At 40.2% G+C, this 23,047-nt stretch overlaps 1 protein-coding gene across 1 annotated transcript in view; it reads left to right on the top strand.

Annotated features, from left to right (window-relative positions):
- NEDD9 (neural precursor cell expressed, developmentally down-regulated 9) overlaps positions 1–23,047 on the top strand; it is a 66,353-nt gene that overhangs the window by 21,630 nt on the left and 21,676 nt on the right. The window contains exon 2 of the mRNA XM_081326155.1: positions 7,000–7,422. Within this exon, the coding sequence (XP_081182281.1) occupies positions 7,000–7,422 (423 nt within the window). The remainder of the gene's footprint in view (positions 1–6,999; positions 7,423–23,047) is intronic.

Here is a 23,047-nt window from a genome sequence, read left to right as displayed (position 1 = left end):
CTTTTGTCTTTGGCTGGAGGACTGCATGTCAGAAGTGAGAGTCTTTCCTTTCTTTGAACACACCTGCATTTCTCCTTAGCTGTTCTTTTGATATATTTTTAAAAGCCTTTTAAATCTTATTGTCTTACTTTGTTTATTATGAAGGCTTTTAGGAGACTCTCAAAGTCGATATGAAGTCATAAAACAAGATAATCTAAAGAATGATGGACAAGGAAACTGGAATGGTGAAGGAAGAGGACTGCAGCCTTTATGACATTTGAAGGGGCCTTTAAAGACCAGCTAGAATGAAATAGAATTAAGAGAATAAACTCTAGGACTCTGGAAACTATCATCCCTACTCTATTAAATGATGAGACCCATCATTTTTCTCTACCAAGACCCAATAGGATGCTGGTGATGAGTTAATAGGTCTGCATAATAGGTGCTTTGGGTTTGCTTCAGAGAAGGTGCCTTGAAATACAAAGAAGCATGTACACAACACCTGTTTTCTGTTTGTAGGACTGAATGGCTTCTGTAAAGAAAATTCTGCAGCTTGATGACCTGGAAGGAGATGCAGCTACTTTAATGAGTTACTGACAAAATTTGTATTCATGCTTACATGTGTGCCAAATGAACTTAGTAAAACTGTATTAAATAATACTTGAGAGAAGCACCCAGATCAGTAGGAAATGCCCAGTCCTTTACCAGAATCACTGGAGGAGCCTTGTATCTCACTTCTCCTGTTCTTTGTAGTACTGTATAAAATTCAAGTATACAGTAAATGAATAACATATCATAGATCCATGCTGTACAGCTATTTGACTGCCTCTCAGAGCTGTGTAGAGATCTGGATATTTTCGTAGAAAATCTTTTCCTAGAATTTGCTAGAAGTAATTATACATTTGCAAACAGAACAACCACCTTTTTAAAAAAAATATTAATAATCAGTTATACATATTTCTGTGGCTAAGACAATTAGATAACATCTTTACTTGTTAATGTCTGGTGAAGATCACCATTTGCATCTACTGAACGGTTAAGACAAAACAAAGCAAAATTTTCCAGAATTGCAATTTTAAACTCTGTAGTGGGAACAGATTGTTTTAGTTCCTACAGAACTGCCTCTTTTTTTGCTTTGTGCAGATTTGTCACACCCAATGCTTCAGTGGGTTTTCCCTTGAGAGTGCAATACAATAGACACTTTATCCCAGGGATGAGGGATAAGAGAAGCTGGAGGCGAGGTTGAGGCATAAAAGAGTGGCATAAAATTGTATGCTGGCATTTAGAGCTTTTCATTATCAGGCATACAACGCAGCATGAATTTTCCTTGGTTCACTCCCTGACCTTGTTTTAATCCCATGGTTTCTTTTGTTATTAATCTTAGTGACTCCCTTTGGCTGCCTTATGGGGGTGGGGGGGAGGGAGTGAAATTTCACAAATGATCAGCCCATAAGGTTTAACAGGTTTCCTAGCTATAGGAATGTAATTTCTTACAATCAGGAGGAAGGTAAGCAGAAGGCTCTTTTAATGACTTAAAGTTTTCTTCTCTCTCTGTTGAAAGGAAGAGTTTATGTCATATTGTGGCACTTCCTTTCAGTCTGATATAATTCACAGGATAAAATGAAAGGGAAAATTATATATACAGTACCATCTCCAACAACTGGGGGAGAAAAGGCAGGGAAACCTGAATAGGAAATGATTTTTTTCAGAGTAATTCCTGACAAAGAATTGTCACCAATCTTTCACCCTTCCTGGGAGTTTGTAAATGTGCTTGTTACTTTATTTAATTTAAATGGGCGGCTTACAAGTACTGTAAAATTCAGCTGATGAAAAGAAAGTACAAAATCCAAATAAAGCAAGGAAAGCAAACTGACAGCTCCAAAATTACACCATCCCCAAGGCCTGGGACAACAACGTGGCCTTCGGCAACTTCCTGAACGACATAAGGGCGGCAGCCACAGAAATCTCCCTTTTGGAGTAAAAAGCAAGGCAAACCATGAGAGGGAAATAAAGCGGTCTATGAAAGATCGGCTGCAAATTCTTCCTTTAAAAAAAAACAATCTTGGCCAATGGCAATCATTTGCTCTAGCTTTTGCCTGAGACACTTACATCACTCTTATTGTTTCCTTTCCTCCAACCTCCCCACCCCTACCCTCACCCCACGCGTACCAAGATAAAAGATACAACAGTTCATGGTGGGAATGGTGCCTCCTTTTACTCAGAAAAGGTGATAGCTACCACGGAAACTGTTACAATAAACTCTTGGTGTGCGTAGGTGGCAGTCTGTAATGAAGAGGGGGAAAAAATCAGCCTGGTATATTGCTCAGGGTACACAAAGATACGTGCCTGGAAGCGTTTCCTTCTCCTTTCTTTCAAATGGGTGCAAGGGGAAAAAAAAGGCTGGTAAAGCGTTTTTCAGCTGTTTTCTTATTAATTATTGAGGGCCAGGGAAGCTGTCCACAAACAATCTTGTCTTTTGCACTAAATGCAAACAGTTATTAAAGAAGCCACTGTACTTAATCTTTACGGTGCATTGATTCTTGTTTGACTGTTTACGCTGAGGCTGCATATCCTTACTATGTTCTTGTGATCGACTTACGTCACTCTCAATCTCCCTGTTTACTTTATCAGGCAGGATGGATACTCCCTGTCGTCCCACCCTAGTGCTAACTGCCCGTTGGCTCATTGCCTTCCAGAATAACTTTTTTTTAAACTTCCCTTGCTTTGAATTAAAAATAATAATAATCAAAATATTTAGCTCTTTTCCACCCTCTCTAGCATGCCCAGAAAATGCTACCCTTCTATGGATGATGCTTTATTTTTTCACTCTGAGTGAGATTAGCAAAAGATTTTGCTTAGAAATTGAAGCAGTTTGGGTCTTTAAAGCCATCCGTGCACAATTTTTAGAAAGACAGACATATCCACTACAGGGGGAACATGAACCTGATGTCTCCTGTTTTGGGACAAAGGCAAAGGACCCTGAGAGATATCATGTCAGGCGACTGGAGGACTTCAGATTAGCAATCTCTGAAAATTGTTAAAACCTCAGTAGGGGATATTGGTGATCAATGCCAGCCACAAACAGTGACGAAGAGGTTGAAGTTAAAAGAACATATATTACTCACAAGCCTTTGTCCATGGGTGTGGCCTTGGGCATGTGAGGTAAGACTCCTGGTAACTGCTTGGACCAATCCATGCAGTTTGGTTGAGAAGAAACTACTGCCTTAAAGTCACCAGCTGGCTTCATGCCTAAAGCAGGACTTGAACTCACAGTCTCCCTGTTCCTAGCCCAGGGCTTTCTATGCTAGTGCTTCAACCACTACACCAACCAACCCTCACTCTTAGGAGCACATAGGCACCCTCACAGCAGAAACAGGCATGGCTCAAACCTGCTTCTGTCTGCTTAAAATAAAGGAACTGAGGTCACTTTGAAGAGGAGAATACGTGTTTAGCTGGCATGAGATTCCAAATAGGCCAGACATGTCAAACACAAGGCCCGGGGGCTGGATCCAGCCCGCGAAGTGGTTTCATGTGGCCCGCGAAGCCATCCTGGAAACAGTGAGGGAACGGCCCCCGCTGCCTTGGCCCTGGCCCAGAGACCCTCCTCCTGCCAGAGACCCTCAGATCTGTCCCACTCCTGCCCAGGCCCCCATAGGCACCCTTGATGCGAACGATGTAGAGCTGGCCACGCCCACCCAGTAGGCCATACGCACTCTAGCCACGCCCACCCAGTAGGCCACACCCACCCAGGCCATACCCACCCAGCCCCCTAAGGGCAACCGCAATGCTGATGCGGCCCTCAATGAAATTGAGTTTGACACCCCTGAAATAGGCCAAGAATATATTCCATTTACTTAGAAAAATATCACTGAACTCCTGGGGCTTATATCTTGGTTGACATTGAATGACACTAAAAATGTCCTTCCTTTAACATCTGAGTTGATTATCTTGGGAATATGTAAATGTATTTAAATCTAGCTCATAATTTGTCAAAAGGCAGGTGATTAGTCAGCCAAAGCTCCTTTAATTTGCTGACAGAGCTATTAAATGCAATCTGCCATTTATGCAAAATGTTCAGACTAATTCTTGTTCATTAAACTAGCCTAATTTTTTATAATGATCTTGTTCTTAATTTAAGACAACAAAAAAGGCAATAGGCTAAAAAAGCTGAATGTAGAATTGATCCACCGTCATTCTTGATCAATTTGCAGCATGATAAATTTATATTATCTTGAACAATTTTTTTTTAAAAAAATTCTTCATAGCTGTGTGTGTTATTTCAACTAAAATAGATGGAGTACTATGGGCCAATGCAGAGTTCAGCTTTCCCTGTCTTGGTCCCTTCAGATGTATTGAAAAATCATTCCCCAGAATTTCTATCCTACAGGGCAAACGGCTGGGCACTCTAGAATTACAATCCCAACACATCTGGAGAACACCAAAAGAGAAGAAAGCGGCAAATGCAGTGGCTGGAGTTGCCTCAGGGCCACTTGCATGAAAAATACTTTTGGGAAGGTGTGAGCAACAGAATATGAATCATTTTTGTATGCAATTTTTTTAATCAAATGGTTTAATAATTAGAAAAAGAACACTTGCTCTGTCTTTTTTTTACTATGTGAGAAAGAAAGTAAACGTATTGTTAAATTGGTTTGTATGAGAAACTGGGGTTTTCCAAACTGGGTGTTATAGTTTATATCCTGCATTTATTACTTTTAAAAGACAGCAAACTATCCAACACATTTTCCTTCTCCTATTTTCCCCACAACAACCACCCTGTGAGGTGGGTTGGGCTGAGAGAGAATGACTGGCCCAAAGTTACCCAGCTGACATTCATGGCTAAAGCGGGACTTGAACTCATGGTTCTCCCACTTTCTAGCCTGGCACCTTAACCACTGGACCACACTATCTCTCATAGTTTTGTGATAGTTGTGATTTTGAAGTATAACCCTTTGAGAAGTAGCTGGATTTAGTGATTGCGATAAGCCATAAATTGACTTGTATGGCTTTACCTTGATGTCTTGCATGAACCTGACTATTGTGCTTAATAAATCATGGTTTACAGCTTACTGTGTTGTACAAATCTATCCAGTGATTTATTGTCTGCCCTTTGAAGTAGACCAGACTTGGAAAAACCATTATGAATGAGAATCCTATTCATAATAGAGGCTCTTCCTTCTGTTCCTCAAGGTTATTCTCACATCCTATTATATTTATAGATTAAACTGCTTGAACAAGCTATGGTTTAGTGAATTCAGGCAATTATTTATTTGCAGTTGCAGCAGCAATTTGAGCAAAACTTATAAATAGGTGAAATGAGATGCACTGGATGTCTTTGCAGGCAAAGTTGTGTACTTTAGCAGAACCAGGTATACGTTCCTCATGATTTTTCAGAGTTTACAACTCTTTGAAGCCACCAAATGAATAGCTGTGCTTTGCTACATCTACCGGGCCAAGAAATGAAGCATTTTACGACAAGCCTCTTGTGAAAGTTTCTAAGAATAAGACTCTCTATAGTTCGTCTGCTTTCGTCCGAAAGCCTGCTTGGCTGACAAGCTCAGTACAGAAGGTGCCAGACAGCCACATATGACAAAAAGAGAGGTGATGAGGGCAAGGCATATTTTGTCTATGAATGGAGATAGCAGGCTTTTTAAAAAACAGGTGTGAGCTAACATTACCACCTATTAGGATGAGGATAGCTGAGGTGTTTTGCAGGGTGATGTCTACCAAAGCCTGTGAGGTTGGATGCTCACATTTCCTTGGTATGGAAACCTACCGTAGTGTTGCTGCTTTCATACTCTCAAGTAAAGCAAGAAAGATCGGGACCACGCTAGAGATGCCTGTCTTTCTTTAGCTTGATTATTTCCTCTTCAACTGAAGCTGATTTAGGAGAGAACTGGATTCAAGAACAGGAAGCTAAACTTAAAGGCACTTGGGAGCCCTCAGTGTATCGATATTTTCCTATTCGGTATCTTGGAAATTAGAAGGGAGCTACCTTTGATGGAATATGAATACTAAAACACTGCAAAGTAGTCTTTTAGATATTAAGAATGCTGTGCTGAATTGACAGGAAAAAACATACTACATAATGCATTCACTTACAAGGAATGATTGGACAGCAATCTAAACAGTCCATTTATATTAACATTTCTGATTCAGTGGCTCAGAATGATTGGAAGAGAATCTGAAGCCTCATGAAGAATTCACTGAAGTTGAGTAGCTAATATGTTTAAAATAATAACAACAGTAACAACAGCAGCTATTTTTATCTATGATGTCAAGAAATCAGGTTTTTAGTTCCTCTCCCACATTCCCAGGAGGTTTCTGGTTTAGTGTTTTAGCATCCAGAATCATTTTTGTTCTGATTGCTATTTCTGAATTGTGTTTGTGCGGTTATTGAGCTGGTTGCTTTTCAAATGGGTTTGGGGTGGAAGTAAAGGACATTGGTAAGAGAGGGAAAATGATTGGAAAGAATGAAAATCCTCCTGCATGAATATTGAAAAGACAAATGTAGTGGCTTAAAAAAAAATCTGTACCAAGAAAAGGCCTACCAAAAGCTTTCCAACTTGTGGGGTCCTTGGTGCTTTCTGAGCTTGGTTATTTTCTTGCAAACATTTCATTACCAAACTAGGATGGATCATCACCAAAACTAGCTTAGCACCAAGGACCCCACAGTTCAATCCTGAGCTACAAATATTGTCTTCTATCAATTTTCAAACTGCATGCCCTCTTGAAGTTTAGGAATTCAAACTCACCCAGGGTAGTAAATGCTTCAGTCTAAAATTATGAATTCTGGATCAGAAATTAAACATTTGAAGTGTATAACATGAGAGTAATCTTAAGATGTAACTTAGAGACTCTTCCACACAACTACCAAAATAAAGGTAATTATGTTTTTAAGTAAAGGCAGATGTATTCAGGTTGTTTTGTTTATTTAAAATGTTTATTATCATAAATTTGATTATGCAACTAATTAGCAGTATTATACTTAAACTCTCCTTCCCTTGTCTGTTTTCTCTGCAGAATCTTATGGCAAGAGCCCTTTATGATAATGTCCCAGAATGTGCAGAAGAATTGGCCTTCCGGAAAGGTGATATTTTGACCGTGATAGAACAAAACACGGAAGGATTGGAAGGATGGTGGCTCTGCTCTTTACATGGACGGCAAGGCATTGTTCCCGGAAACCGTGTGAAGCTTCTGGTAGGCCCTGTACAAGAGAGTCCATCTCACCAAGACTTGCCAAATTCGGGACCAGCAACTCAATCCCCTATTCAGCAAAAAATCTACCAAGTGCCAAATGCACATACCTCTTCTCGGGATCCCATCTATCAAGTTCCACCTTCTCATCTGAATCATGGAATCTACCAGGTACCTACTGCCCACGATATTTACCAAGTGCCTCCATCCGGGCAGAGAAGTTTTGCTGGAGTTGATGCAGGCAATAAGGTTGGTGCAACTGATATTTCAAGCATCTCTTTCCAAAGCATTTGGATGAAATACATTATTGTGGGATTGAAAAAGTGTCTGGATTTGATGGATTTTTCCACAGTAGTGATATTTTATGTATGCATTTAATGTATCAGAAGTGAAGTATGCTAATAACAAGAGGGATGAATAGCCATCATGGTCAAAGCATTACAGGGAATAGTAAGGTAAAGGTAAAGGTTCCCCCGCACATGCGTGCTAGTCGTTTCCAACTCTAGGGGCCGGTGCTCATCTCTGTTTCAAAGCCGAAGAGCCAGCGCTTGTCCGAGGATGTCTTCGTGGTCATGTGGCCGGCATGACTAGACATCAAAGGCGCACAGAACACTTGTTACCTTCCCACCATAGTGGTCCCTATTTTTCTACTTGCATTTTTACGTGCTTTCGAACTGCTAGGTTGGCAGAAGCTGGGACAAGTAACAGGCGCTCACTCTGTTACGCGGCACTCGGGATTCGACCCGCCAAACTGCCGACCTTCTGATTGACAAGCTCAGCGTCCTAACCCACTGAGCCACCGCGTCCCTCTACAGGGAATAGTAGAATTAGATAATTCCTATGAATTCTATCTTCTAAATGTATGCATTCAAATCAGAAGGGGAAACAGTAGTTTGGGTCAACATCTGGACAGTTTGGACACTAGTCCCATACTAGCACAAATGATGCCTGACCACACACCCAAGGGACTTGTGTTCTCTTTCGTACTATAGAGTAGGGGGAACTCAGTCACCCTGGATAGACTGCAAAGAATTGTAAACAACCCTTCACTTTGTTTAACTAATTCAACTCAAATTGTAAGTCAACTGGCCTATATGCTGTTACGAAGACCTGAAACGTTTAGGGGCTCCTTTGGAAAGGATTAAGATTTAGATTTTTGTTAACATAAATCCCCACAGATGATACTAAGTGTGGCTCACGTTGTCTGCAGCCTCCTAGAGCATGTCACCTACGCATTTTGTCGGTCACACTTTTATTTATTTGTACCGAAATTTATGCAAATGCCAGCTTCAGATAAAAGTACAGATTTGTTTAAGGAATTTATGCTGCAGGATATGTGGAAAAAATGATGCAAGAGTGGCATTATTACTATGCCAGAAAAAACAGGAAGTCTGGATAATTAAAAGGGTAACATTTAGAGCAAAGAAAGTGTCACCTGGCACTCCTCTACAGCGTGAACATGTCCTTCACATGAGTCGAGGTAATTGCCTCTTAAAAGCTGGAGGAAAAACTGTTTGCATTTCCTCTGATAATGAGGCTGGAAGGCAGGATTATCAGAATATTATCGGGAATACTTGGGTCTTATTATTTAGCCATTATGAATGTGTTGCAATGACATACAACAGCTAGGAAGTCCATGTCTGGCAGTGCCAAGGTTTAATCTTAACACTGCAGTTGATAGGAGCAGAGGTTCTGGCTGCCTTTTCAGCTATGGCAGAAAATCCTCACCCTAAATCACACCCCCACTTAATTTAGAGAAACTCAAAACCATTAATAGCTTTTAAGAATTCCATTTTCTGTTCAACCTTTTTGTTGTTGTTTGTTTTTTGGAAAACCTTATCTGATATTTTGACTGCTGATTCCTCCCTCCTTCCCCCCCATTGCAATAGGCATCTTTTTCTACAGGCAGCAAATGACTTTCTAGTTCATTTGTTTACTGGGCAAGCCATCCACAGATACTTGATTTAATCACGGGGAAAATCTTTGTGTCCATTTGGGGGAGAGGGCAGAGATTCGAGGATGGGTAAGGAGATGAAATGGGAGTGTAAAAAAACCCCACTGAGGCATAACCCATCTGTTCTAACCCTTGGCTTAACAAAAAGTCTTTAACAAATTATGCCACTGAAAATGTTGTTACCAAATTTGGGCAGCTTGTGGTGTGGGGTGGTTTGGAGATTGCAAAGTAGGATTGGGGGATAACAGATGACAGGTGGCCAACTGGGTTCTATGGATTTTGAAACTGTAGTGTAAATTATGTCTAAACTGATTTGATCTGCTTAACTAAATCCCTACATAAAATACCTTGATTCAAAACAATTTCTTTGCCACTGCTACCTCTTATTTGTCCTCCTCCTCCTCTTCTTCTTCTTCCTCTTCTTCTTCCTCCTCCTCCTCCTCTTCTGAAGTGGAAAGGCTGACACCACTGTATTGGAAACTTTTTGGGGCTTAAACCTTGGCAAAACGTATATTTGAGGAGTGACCGTCTAGTGGACAGGTGGAACCCAAAGCAAAGTTAAAATGAATGCAGGTAGTTCTTGACTTATGTCCAGAACTAAGCCCAAAATTTCTGTTGCTAAGTGAGACAGTTGTTAAGTGAGTTTTGCTCCATTTTATGACCTTTCTTGCCACAGTTGTTAAGTTGATAACACGGTTATAAAGTGAATTTGGCTTCCCCATTGACTTTGCTTGTCAGAAGGTCACAAAAAGTGATCACATGACCCTGGGAAATAGAACCCTCATACAGTTGCCAAGTGTCCACATTTTGATCACTTGACCATGGAGGATGCTGCAATGGCCAGAAGTATGAAAAACGGACATAAGTCACTTTTTCAGTGCTGTTGTAACTTTGAATAGTCACTAAATCAGGCATGTCAAACTGCTGGCCCACTGGCCGGATGAGTCACACCAAAACCACACCCACCCCATTGCCGGCAATGGGGAAAAAGTCCCGATACATCACATGACATCGCGAGTTTGACATGTCTGCACTAAATGAATGGTTGTAAATTGAATCCTACCTACACTCAAAGTTAAAATCAAAGCCAAATTGCACAACCTAAAGCTGTAACCCTAAGTAATATGACATGGATTCCCATCATATATTTTCTACTTGCAGAAGAATCTGTATATTGATGAGCTCCTGGTTCCATGCCAGCCAGATTCGCTTTATCGGGGAGATGTAAAGGTAAAGGTTCCCCCGCACGTGCGTGCTAGTCGTTTCCAACTCTAGGGGCCGGTGCTCATCTCCGTTTCAAACCCGAAGAGCCAGCGCTCATCCGAGGATGTCTCCGTGGTCATGTGGCTGGCATGACTAGACGCCAAAGGTGCACGGAACACTGTTACCTTCCCACCGTAGTGGTCCCTATTTTTCTACTTGCATTTTTACGTGCTTTCGAACTGCTAGGTTGGCAGAAGCTGGGACGAGTAGCAGGCGCTCACTCTGCTACGCGGCACTCGGGATTCAACCCACCAAACTGCCGACCTTCTGATTGACAAGCTCAGCGTCCTAACCTACTGAGCCACCGTGTCCCTTCATCGGGGAGATGGGTAGCATATAAATTTAATAAAAAACAAATAAAATAAATACTTGACACCTAAAATTATGAATACGGTTAATTCAATTGACAACACCTGTCCTTAGCAGATTAAACGAGCTGCTGTGCTTAATACAGGCAATACTTGCAAGTATTCTGTGTGTCTTGGCAAAGCTGTGGAGTTAAAAATATTCCATCTCACACAATCTCAGAGAGCCTTATTAATAGCAGAGGATCAAAATATCTGGAAGCCTTCAGCCTGCCTTGCAAATGCCTGACTCCTGTTTTCTAGCAAGATCTTCCCATGTAAACCACAGTTTGTCATCATCCTTGTCCAATGAGAAGGCAAGATTATAAACTAATTAATAAATGCAACAGATCTCTACATTTGCAAGTTTCTTTTAAGAGGTAGAGATGTGCTTTATATAAAGGAGAAAGGGGCACATATTATTTATTCAGCATCTAGGTAAAAAATAGACTTCCAGGACTGTCCTGGATGTAGCACATCAACTGTGTGTAAGACAACAGAACAGAAAAAGAGAGTATGTAAGTATGCATACACATCAAGGACGAAAGGATGAGTCCATGCGTACATAATTATATTTAATCTAGTATTTGTGTGCACCACCCTGAGGTGACCATAACATGGGAAAATAGGGTTGCAGAGCTGGAATAAGCATCTGCAAATGATTCTCAGCATGAAAAATATGTCACAAAGCTAGCATATCAGGAAATGAGTTTGGCAGGAACTTGGTGCCACTTCGTCCATGTGCCTCTATCAAAATAGCAGATATCTGCAGGGACCAATTGTTCAAAGAGATCTTTGAAAAGCTGCCTGTGGAGTGGGCACTGAACTACTTACAAGTGGCTAATTCCCTCTGTGGAACACGGTGTTTGCTGCTTAACAGTTTCCATTAGATAAGCACTGTGCATTATAAAACCATGCTCACACAGCAGTTATTGCTGGCGGGCATGGCAAGGCAGGTCAGAGAGACATCTCCAGGCAGGTGATTAGAGTGAGGCCATAACTCAGGAATGTGAAGGCCATTGCTGGATCAACTTCTCTTAACGGTGCTGAAATAAGCTCTGAAAACAAATGCTTTCAAATTGGCTGAAATCATTGATGGATGACTTGAATAAGTCTTTGAATCCCTTTTCGAAAATGAGATTCTCAACCAGGATTGTTTGTCACAAAAATATTTTTTTTTAAAAAAGGCTTGAGTTGCAGCTACATTTACAACATGCTTGCTACTTCTGCCTAAAAGTCCATAATTCTGAATGTCTAAAAGTCCATAATTCTTGAACAATCTTGAGTTCTTTGATGGCTATCCAGGTTTTCCCACCAGCAGTGATAAATGTTTAGATTTAATTGCTATTGTTCATTCTTTAGCTTTGTGGTGATCTTAAAGTAACTTACATTATTAGTTTTCCAATCTGAGAATTCCTTTTTCTTGCCTGTAGCTTTTAGGAAACTTTAGGCAAATGGGAAATTGTGGCAATGTTGGGATGGGAACTGTCTGGCTTTACTATTATCAGGAACAGCTGTGGGAAGGGTATGGAAATGCCCTAGATCAGTCAAGTGGATCAAGGCATTCTGGGCTGTGGACAGGAGGCTTGAAATTGTCCATCTGACATCTTGCCCATTTGATATATCCATCATGGGTAATGCTATCTTGCTATAATGATCAGGGCTTAGAAGATAAATGAACACTCCCACTCGAGGAAACCTCATACCATTGAACAAGATGCTGAACTTTCAAATGTGTGTATTTGGACACTTTCTGACTTAAATAATGATAGAACAGTTTCAAAGCACCTGTCTTGATCACACAAGTAAAATATGAAGAGAGTTGAAACCACAATAGACTTTCCTGGATTGGTAAACTGAATTTCTATCAATAATTGAATAATCAACAATTATGGGTTATAAATCCTTGCCAATCTAATATCATAAGCCTAAAGATTTATTTGACTTCAGCCTAAAATTAAGTAGACAATCTTTATAAACAGTATAATCTTAGACTCTTTTGGCCTTCTCAACTACTTTTTGGATTCTTACAAAATCTTTCTAAATATTCTTTGGATGTTGGGAACTGAACTTGTATATTAGAAGGGCACTAATTTTGGGAAATTCTCTCTCTATAGATCTGCCAGATCCATAACCTTGCTTCTGTAGGGCAGCAATGAAAATGTGTGCAGTTTATCAATTTTTCTCTGCACATTTATATTTATTTTTAGAATACTGTTAAAGTTTTTCTCCTGTATGTGTATATCCTTCAGTTCTATTGTTTTTATATTGGTTGAATGGTTGTGAAACTGCAAGATCAACAAAATACAGAATAAATCAGAGGTGGTTTGAAGTCAATCTGCAGAAGATTTGTGTCACAGTCTGCTTTTTACTCTGCCCTGCTCTTGATATATTATCATTATCCCTTAGAATGGCAATTGAAGCCAGTTTGACCAGAGTTGGAATAAACAAGGCATGATTTTCATAATATAATACAGAATGGTGTAGTCCCTTAGTTCTTACTCAAAGAATGTAGCAATTATGATGAACTAGTGCAGGGGTAGGCAACCTTGGCTCTTTTATGACTCGTGGACTTCAACTCCCAGAATTCCTGGCTCAGGAATTCTGGGAGTTGAAGTCCACGAGTCATAAAAGAGCCAAGGTTGCCTACCCTTGAACTAGTGGGACGCTTAGAGTCAGCTCTCTAATGGGAGGTAGGAAAGAATGGGAGGCCTGCCCTTGAAGTGAGAGTACTATGAGTGAGGGGAGTTTCCCAGGTAGATTATTTAGGCATTTGTGTGAGTATGAATGATTAGGAGAATCAATAGGAATTCTCAGATAAACTATGTTTCCCAGAGTGTATATAAACCTATTAGGAAAGCCTAGGGCTGGGGGGGTGGGACTAGCAATGTGGTACCAGTTGTCACTAATAGCGCATGATGACCCTTCTTTTGTTGGGGAGGTGGAATTGCTAAATACCTTAGCCTCAGACTGCTGCTAACAAATTCCAGGTGCAGGGTTCATGAAGATTGAGGGAGTAAATAAATAGATTGAATGAATGTGTACATCTGGATTCTGAAGGTAATTAATAAGAGTGAGAAAATAATAATAATAATAATAATAATAATAATAATAATAATAATAATAATAATAATAATAATAAAGTTGGAAGGGACCTTGGAGATCTTCTAGTCCAACCCCCTACTCAGGCAGGAAACCCTATACCATTTTGGACAAATGGCTGTCCAGTCTCTTCTTAAAAACTTCCAGTGTTGGAGCATTCACAGCTTCTGGAGGCAGGTTGTTCCATTGATTAATTGTTCTAACTGCCAGGAAATTTCTCCTTAGTTCTAGGTTGCTTCTCTCTTTGATTAGTTTCCACCCACTGCTTCTTATCCTGCCTTCAGGTCCTTTGGAGACTAGCTTGACTCCCTCTTCTTTGTGGCAGCCCCTGAGATACTGGAACTCTGCTATCATGTCCCCCCTCGTTCTTCTCTTCATTAAACTAGACATACCCAATTTCAGCAACCGTTCTTTATATATTTTAGCCTCCAGTCCCCTAATCATCTTTGTTGCTTTTCTGTGTACTCTTTCTAGAGTCTCAACATTTTTTTTTACATCATGGTGACCAAAACTGGATGCAGTATTCCAAGTGTGGCCTTAGCAAGGTGTTATAAAGTGGTATTAACACTTCACGTGATCTTGATTCTTTCCCTCTATTAATGCAGCCTAGCACTGTGTTGGCTTTTTTGGCAGCTGCAGCACACTGCTGGCTCATATTTACGTGATTGTCCACTAGGACTCCAAGATTTATTTATTTTTATTTTAATTCCATTTATATCCCGCCCTTCTCCGAAGACTCAGGGCGGCTTACAAGCTTAGCAGTAGCCTTCATTCTATGTATATGCCTGCTTATTAGGGCTTTCGCCCCCCCCCCAGCGGCATTATTACAAAGTCAGCTTATTGCCCCCAACAATCTGGGTCCTCATTTTACCTACCTCGGAAGGATGGAAGGCTGAGTCTCACAGTTGCTACTATTGAGCAAGGCACAACCTATACTGTACCTGTGCATTTGGTTTTTCTTCCCTAAATGTAGGAACCTACTTTTTTCACCACTGAATTTCATTTTGTTAGATAGCGCCCAGTCTTCAAGTCTGTCCAGATCCTCCTGTATCTTAAGCCTGTCTTCTGGAGTGTTGGCTATTCCTGCCAGCTTGGTGTTGTCTGCAAATTTGATGAGTTCCCCATCTATCCCCTCATCAAATAATTGATGAAGATTTTGAAGAGCACTGGGCCCAGAACAGAGCCCTGGGGCACCCCACTATGCACTTCCCTCCTTGTAGATGCAGTTCCATTGAGGACCACATGCTGAGTACTGCCAGTCAGCCTGCTACGAATCCATCTGGTGGTGATGCTATCTAACCCACATTTTTCTATCTTATCAAGTAATAGGTTGTGGTCTACTTTATCAAATGCCTTACTGAAGTCCAAGTAAATTATATCCACAGCATTCCTCTGGTCCACTAATTTTGTCACTTGGTCAAAGAATGCAATAAGATTTGTCTGGCATGATCTGTTTTTGACAAAACCCATGTTGGCTTTTGGTTATGACTCTAGGTGTTCACTGATTCGTTGTTTGATTATCTTTTCCCAAAACTTCCCAAATATTGAGCTCAGGCTGACAGGTCTGTAGTTTCCTGGATCCATTTTTTTTCCTTTTTTGAAGATGGGAACTACATCAACTCTTTTCCAGTCCTCTAGTAGTTCCCCACTGCTCCAGGATCTTTGAGAGATATAGTTCAGTGGTTCTGAGATCATATCTGCCAGTTCCTTCAGAACCTTGGGGTAGTCCATCTGGTCCTGGTGATTTGAACTTGTCTAGGGTGGAGCGCCTGTTACTCGTCCCAGCTTCTGCCAACCTAGCAGTTCGAAAGCACGTAAAAACGCAAGTAGAAAGATAGGGACCACTCCAGTGGGAAGAAAATGTAATGGGTTGAACCCATACAGAAATATAACTATTTTATGTGATTTGGTTTGGCTTTAATTAATGGATAACCACTATATGATATATAGAGAGAGCTTTTTTGATTCCTGACACTGTTTCAATATCCCTTAATATACCATTGTTGCTAGAAATTAGATATAGAGAATGATGATTAGTAAGTAACATGTAATATCCTTAAAAGGTTTTGTGTCATCAAGAATAAGATTAATGATGGGGAAATCATTTTATTCTTTACCCTACACTTCTCTTCCCCCCACCCTTTTTCCCTTCCCATTTCCCCACTATTTTCATTTTCATTTTCATTTGTATTTTTATATTTGGATAATTTTATTAAAATTATTAAGAATAAGTCTGACAATGATGAACCAGACGGAAAAACCTAATTAGATCTATCCCACATCCCTGACATTTTATCTCAAATGAAAGGGTACTTCACTTGGAATATTAGTAGAGAAGCTAAACGCATTCTTGAATGTGTTGTTTGATTATCTTTTCCCAAAACTTCCCAAATATTGAGCTCAGGCTGACAGGTCTGTAGTTTCCTGGATCCATTTTTTTTCCTTTTTTGAAGATGGGAACTACATCAACTCTTTTCCAGTCCTCTAGTAGTTCCCCACTGCTCCAGGATCTTTGAGAGATATAGTTCAGTGGTTCTGAGATCATATCTGCCAGTTCCTTCAGAACCTTGGGGTAGTCCATCTGGTCCTGGTGATTTGAACTTGTCTAGGGTGGAGCGCCTGTTACTCGTCCCAGCTTCTGCCAACCTAGCAGTTCGAAAGCACGTAAAAACGCAAGTAGAAAGATAGGGACCACTCCAGTGGGAAGAAAATGTAATGGGTTGAACCCATACAGAAATATAACTATTTTATGTGATTTGGTTTGGCTTTAATTAATGGATAACCACTATATGATATATAGAGAGAGCTTTTTTGATTCCTGACACTGTTTCAATATCCCTTAATATACCATTGTTGCTAGAAATTAGATATAGAGAATGATGATTAGTAAGTAACATGTAATATCCTTAAAAGGTTTTGTGTCATCAAGAATAAGATTAATGATGGGGAAATCATTTTATTCTTTACCCTACACTTCTCTTCCCCCCACCCTTTTTCCCTTCCCATTTCCCCACTATTTTCATTTTCATTTTCATTTGTATTTTTATATTTGGATAATTTTATTAAAATTATTAAGAATAAGTCTGACAATGATGAACCAGACGGAAAAACCTAATTAGATCTATCCCACATCCCTGACATTTTATCTCAAATGAAAGGGTACTTCACTTGGAATATTAGTAGAGAAGCTAAACGCATTCTTGAATGTGTGTCCATGGCACCATTTATTACAATGTTGTTTATTCCGGGTCTGAATCTTGGCACTGACAACAAATACTGTGGCTGAGCTCTAGCTCATAATTAAATCCCAGTCAAAAGCAGCCCAGAGGGATTGTGTATCGTAGCAAAGCCAGAGCCTGCTATTTGTTATTAAAAATGTATTTCCAAAATTGGTATGCTACCAAGTGTTTAAAGTATCGTATCACAGACTAAATAGATAACCCCAATCAAAGGCATCCATGGGATCATATAAACATCTCTGAGCAAAACTGTGCTTTCCATGAGACTCTGAATGTGTTTTTAAAAATACCCTTATCAAAAGAAAAGAACATCTCTTTTTTCTCCATCCCATCTGAGATTGGCAAAGGCTCACTGAGTAATCAGTCTCATCATTATACTGTTCCATGTTCCCATGTCTTTCCTTCCAATTAAGCTGCAATCACGACCTCAATTAAGAAGAAAGAGAGGAGGGAAAAAGATTGAAAATAAACATTTTCTCTGGACCATTGTTGTTTATTGCTGTTGTTCACATGCTCCTTAAAAGCCAGAGGCTGCGGTTATGGTGAAAGCAGCTAAACTTTGTTCTTTCTGCACAAGATATTTTAACATCAAAGGGAGAAAAACATCTGCACTATTTGAAGTTAGATCCTGAACCATTTTTTCCATTTGGAGAATACTTCCCCCCCCCCACATGCCCTCGTTTCAACCTTAGTCACATAATGCCCCAATTTCTTGCTACATAATTCTCAGAGTGAAGTTTACTTTAGAGAAGGAGGTCTAAACATCAACATACAGTTTTTTTTCCTCATTTTAAATATGCCAAAATAGTTGTGGTTCTAGTGAGCAGGGTGCTCTATATTCTCTGCTGTCACTTAATTTTTATTTTTACGGTATTTTCAAATAGAAGTTAATCGCTTTTATTCAGTACTGGAAAATATTCTTCAAAAATGAGGTTATCATATAAAACAATGGTTTCAAAAGTTGAATTCATGATGATAAAAGCATTGTGTTTAGTCTGTTGGGCCATATTAACAGCAAATGTATAAGCCAGTTTTCATGTCTAGGTTGAGATTAGAGCTCGCAGACTTCCCAGTTTCTAGCCTGGTGCCTATAGTAAATCTCATAGATGAATTAATGAATAAATGTGTATCTTCTCTTTCCTTCGAGAAACTCAAAACAAAAACATTCATCTCCCATTCAATATTATCTTCTGATACAAATGTACTTTTCAAGTGGACAGTTATTTGAAGTTACAACTCCCAAAACATCTTAGGGAGATATTTACGAGAGCGAGATTCGAACAGCTTGATACAATGGTCAGATATGTGAGATTTCATGCTATACCGTACAATGAGCGTCTCTGCATTTGCGGAGCGGCAGAGGTAGAGGACCTGGCTCACATCCTATTTGACTGTTGTCTGTATAAGAGGGTGAGAGACAGGTATCTTGGTCTATATACCAAATGCATGACCCATTGGGATCCCCATATCAAAATAACTTATCTTATGTCCGGTCAGAACTTGAAAATAACATTTAATGTAGCACAGTATTTAAACAAAATGATCCAGTTAAGATCTGCATATGTGGGACTGATTGGGGTAGATTGCAAGGGCGACTCCGAAATATAATGTTATCATATTTTATCTATATCTTAAATTTGTATTTTATTACTATTTCATCTTAAATTGTATTTTATTTTAATTCCATTTTAAATTGTATTTTATCAAATTCCATTTTGGATTGCTTTTATCAAGTTTTGGTGACGTTTGTTGCTGGAACTTTGCACTTTGATATATATTTATTTATATTTATATTTATTAAACTTATATACCGCCCTTCTCCCGTAGGACCCAGAGCGGTTCACAAGGCAATCAAAACAACATTACAATACAAAAATTAATAGCAATTAAAATAGATTAAATTTTCCTTGATTAAAATCTAAAACACCTATATCTCTAATTAAAAACCCAATTACAATAAGTTAAAAAAATTAAAAAATCCTCAGTCCTGGCCGGAAAGCTCAAAGAGCCAGGTCTTCAGGTCCTGGCGGAACGAACGAAAATCAGGGGCAGTCCTAAGCTCTACGGGTAACTGGTTCCAGAGGGCAGGCGCGCCCACAGAGAAGGCCCTCCCCCTGGGTGTTGCCCGCCGGCAATCCTTTGCCGGCGACACCCTGAGAAGGCCCTCCCTGTGGGAGCGCACAGGACGAAGGGAACTTGATGCCAGCAGCAGGTGTTCCCTCAGATATCCCGGACCCAAGCCATTTAGGGCTTTATAGGTCATCACCAGCACCTTGAATCTCACCCGGAGGGCAACCGGAAGCCAATGCAGCTCACGGAGCAGAGGTGTTATATGGGAGTATCGGGAGGCCCCCATCACAACTCGCGCGGCTGCATTCTGCACCAGTTGAAGCCTCCGAGTGGTCCTCAAGGGCAGCCCCATGTAGAGAGCATTGCAGTAGTCTAACCGGGAGGTCACAAGCGCATGAGTGACCGTGCGCAAGGCATCTCAGTCCAGATAGGGCCGCAACTGGCGCACCAGGCGAACCTGGGCAAAAGCCCCCCTGGTCACGGCTCCTATATGATCTTCAAGGCTGAGCCGCGAATCCAGGAGGACACCCAAGTTGCGAGCCCTATCGACGGGGGGTAACACCTCACCCCCCCATCATTAAAGATGGAATAGAATGGTTCACTCGAGATGCCTGTACGCACAGCCACTCAGTCTTGGCCCAAGGGCTAATCAATAAAGTTGTTGTTGAAAATATTATCTTCTGAGGATGCTTCAGGACTGTTCTCTTACATTTCAGTGTACCAATAGTTAACTTCTGATAGGTGAAGTTTCAGCTTTCAGAAGTTGCCAATGATTAAGTTATAACAAAGAGTTGAACCAATTGGCAACCAATTTTCAAACATGTTAATTTCCTAAGTCCGTGGTGGCGAACCTATGGCACGCGTGCCACAGGTGGCACACAGAGCCCTCTCTGTGGGCACGCGCGCCATCGCCCCAGTTCTAGGCCTTCAGCTGGGTTTTATAAAACCTTTTCACTTTAGGCCTCCGCTGTCGTGTGCAAAAAAAAAGGTTCAATCAATCAATTTCAACTTGTCACGGGGAAAAAAAAGATCTCACAAAGTTGGAATTGATTGATTGAATTTTTAGTCCCACGCCCACCAAATGGGCCACACCCAATCAATGGGCCATGCCCACCCAGCACCCAACAATACATGAGTGGGTTTGGGGTTGCAGTTTGGGCACTCGGTCTCTAAAAGTTTCACCATCACTGTCCTAAGTAGTCTGTTTTAATTTTCGGCTCGCTTAGACTTTTGGTTCCTTCGTAGTGCAATTCTCTGAATGCAGGCTTGTATTCCTATTCAAGATGAACTGCTCCTTTTTCTCTCCCCAGCTTACTTTCTGCGGAAATCTCTTTCTTCATTGAAATAGTGTCCCAACTAGTATCTTTTTATCCTTCTAAACTAGCGCCTTGAAAATAGTGTGCTTCTTCATAGCTGGTCCAAGCTGCTCTCTCTGACACATTCATACAGTAGTATCATCCATTAATTCATTACTTAAAGCTGACAAGTTGCTTTGTTGCCCTTGAGCTTCAACCTTAGTAGCCAGCCTGACTATTATGGCCTCATATTATGAGGAGAAAAGTGTCTTTGTAGATAAGTTCATAACCATGAAGACTATAATGATGTCCCAATATTATGTACCGTGCTAAATGTTACATGTCTTCCTAATTTCGGTGTCAAGCAAATCAAGTAACTGAGTCCTTGATGCAGGAAGCTGATTGAGTGGGTACAGCTTTGGAAAAGAAAATACTATAACATGAAGCATCAGATTTCTAGGATGTTGGTGATCTCTGGATGACTGCAAAATACATGTGGGTTAATTTTTGAATTCTAGTGAACAAGTTTGCCCATATATCAAAGTACTGTATAAGAGGCTCCTGCAGTTAAATGCATTATGCTTGCTTCCAGTGTAACAAAATCTGAAATGCTTGCATCTTTTATTTGCTGCACATATTTATTGAGCAGAGTCATTCATTTCAGCCATTATCATCTGTGTCTCTGATTATTCTTTAGCTTGCAGGCTTTCTCAGAAAACCACTAATTGAAGACTCATTCAACCAAGAATAAGTTGTGATTCACTAATGTAACTATAAAAAGTTTTGAGTTACAGAGCAGGATTTGTATACAAAGTCTTTTGTGACTGAGTGAGTGAATTTATTCATTTTCACACCAAATTTGGCAAGAGAGCATTAATTACTTTTTATCCTGATTATGAAAGCCAAATGATAAACCCTTGCAGCTTTTATATGTGTATATATGTGTATGTATGTATGTATGTATGTATGTGTGTGTGTGTATATATATATATATATATATATATCCACTTGAATGCAAGCTCCATTGATTTTAATGCAGTCTAGATTTTTACTTATTTTAGAAATTTAGACAATCCATTTTCTATTCTTATTTTAGAAGACATTATACCTTGCTTTTCCTCTCTCTTAAAAAAGTCACTCAGTGCACCTTGCTAAACATAAAAATAATAGAAACAATAAATATGAACATATTAAAAATAACTGTAAAGAACAGTAACAAAAATAAAAAACCCTATTAGCAATCCAGTAAGGAGAAGAGCCTAATGCTGGGAAAGGTTGAGGGCAAGAGAAGAAGGGGACGACAGAGAATGAGGTGGCTGGATGGAGTCACTGAAGCAGTAGGCGTGAGCTTAAATGGACTCCAGAAGATGGTAGAGGACAGGAAGGCCTGGAGGAATGTTGTCCATGGGGTCGCAGTGGGTCGGACACGACTTCACAACTAACAACAACAAAGAGAGCCAGTTTTGTCTACTGATTAAGGCACCTGGCTAAAAACTAGGAGATTGTGAGTTCTAGTCTTGTCTTAGGCATGAAAACCAGCCAGGGGACTTTGAGCCCGTCACTCTGTGTCAGCCCAACCCACCTCATAGGATTATTATTTTGTGGGGAAATAGGAGGAGGAAGATGTGTTTTGCTTGTTCTCCACCTTGAGTTATTTATTCAAAAAAACTGTTAAACAAACAAATGAACAAATAAAAGCAACTACAAAATGCATGCTTGTTTCAATAGGAGAGTTTTCAGCAGATGATGGAATACTGGATCAGGTGTAGAACTGGCAGCTTAGAGACCCAGCTTCTACTTCATTCTCAGCCCTGGAGTTTCACTGGATGACTGGGCCAATAATTTCTGTGCAGGCCAACTTCCTTCACAGGACTTTATGCTATAGTGGGAAATAGCAGGAAGCCTTGCGCTCTTGAAGGAAATGGAGAGGCTGAATCAGGAGCAGACAAATTTGGCCCCTTTACGACCTATGGACTTCAACTCCCAGAATTCTCAAGCCAGCATGGACCTGAAGAAGCTTCTTGGGTAAGAAGCGAAACATTTTCAAGGAGAAAAAAAAAACGAAAAACGTCCAATTGCCTTTTGAAATGCACTTTTGGGACAACCATGACCTGTATGATTGAGAATCTCCATAGACATAAAGGGGCCATAATTGTCTCAATGAAATGAATAAATACACTTTTTTTCTGTCAAAACTCTGGTTAACAGCACTTCCTGAGGGCTTCAAGGACAATCCAAATAGAGTTTGTTACAAAAGACTAACTGAAATCTAACAGTACATCTGGCCAATGCTGAGTGTACTTGTGAGCAAGATCCAGCTGCTAACTAGGCAAACATACTACAGGCCACAGCCAGCTCTTGGAGAACATTTAATGACAAGGCTGGTTGGAAAGAAGTTTCTGTTTTATTTCAGTGTGGTTCTGTTTCTTCATCCTTTTCATAATGCAACTGCAGAGCTGCACAGAATTTTATTCATATTTACAAAAAAGCAGTTTCTTTGCAGTCATGTGCAGCGCCCTGCATAAAAGTACAGATATACATAATTACTAGCTACATATGCTCAGACAAGTGGCACAAACATTTGCTCAGATGATTAACTCTGTGTTG

This window comes from Vipera berus, assembly GCF_964194415.1.
Source record: "Vipera berus genome assembly, chromosome: 3".
Taxonomy (NCBI): Eukaryota; Metazoa; Chordata; class Lepidosauria; order Squamata; family Viperidae; genus Vipera; species Vipera berus.
Note: the sequence above shows the minus strand (reverse complement) of the source record. Positions and strands in the feature narration are given on the sequence as shown.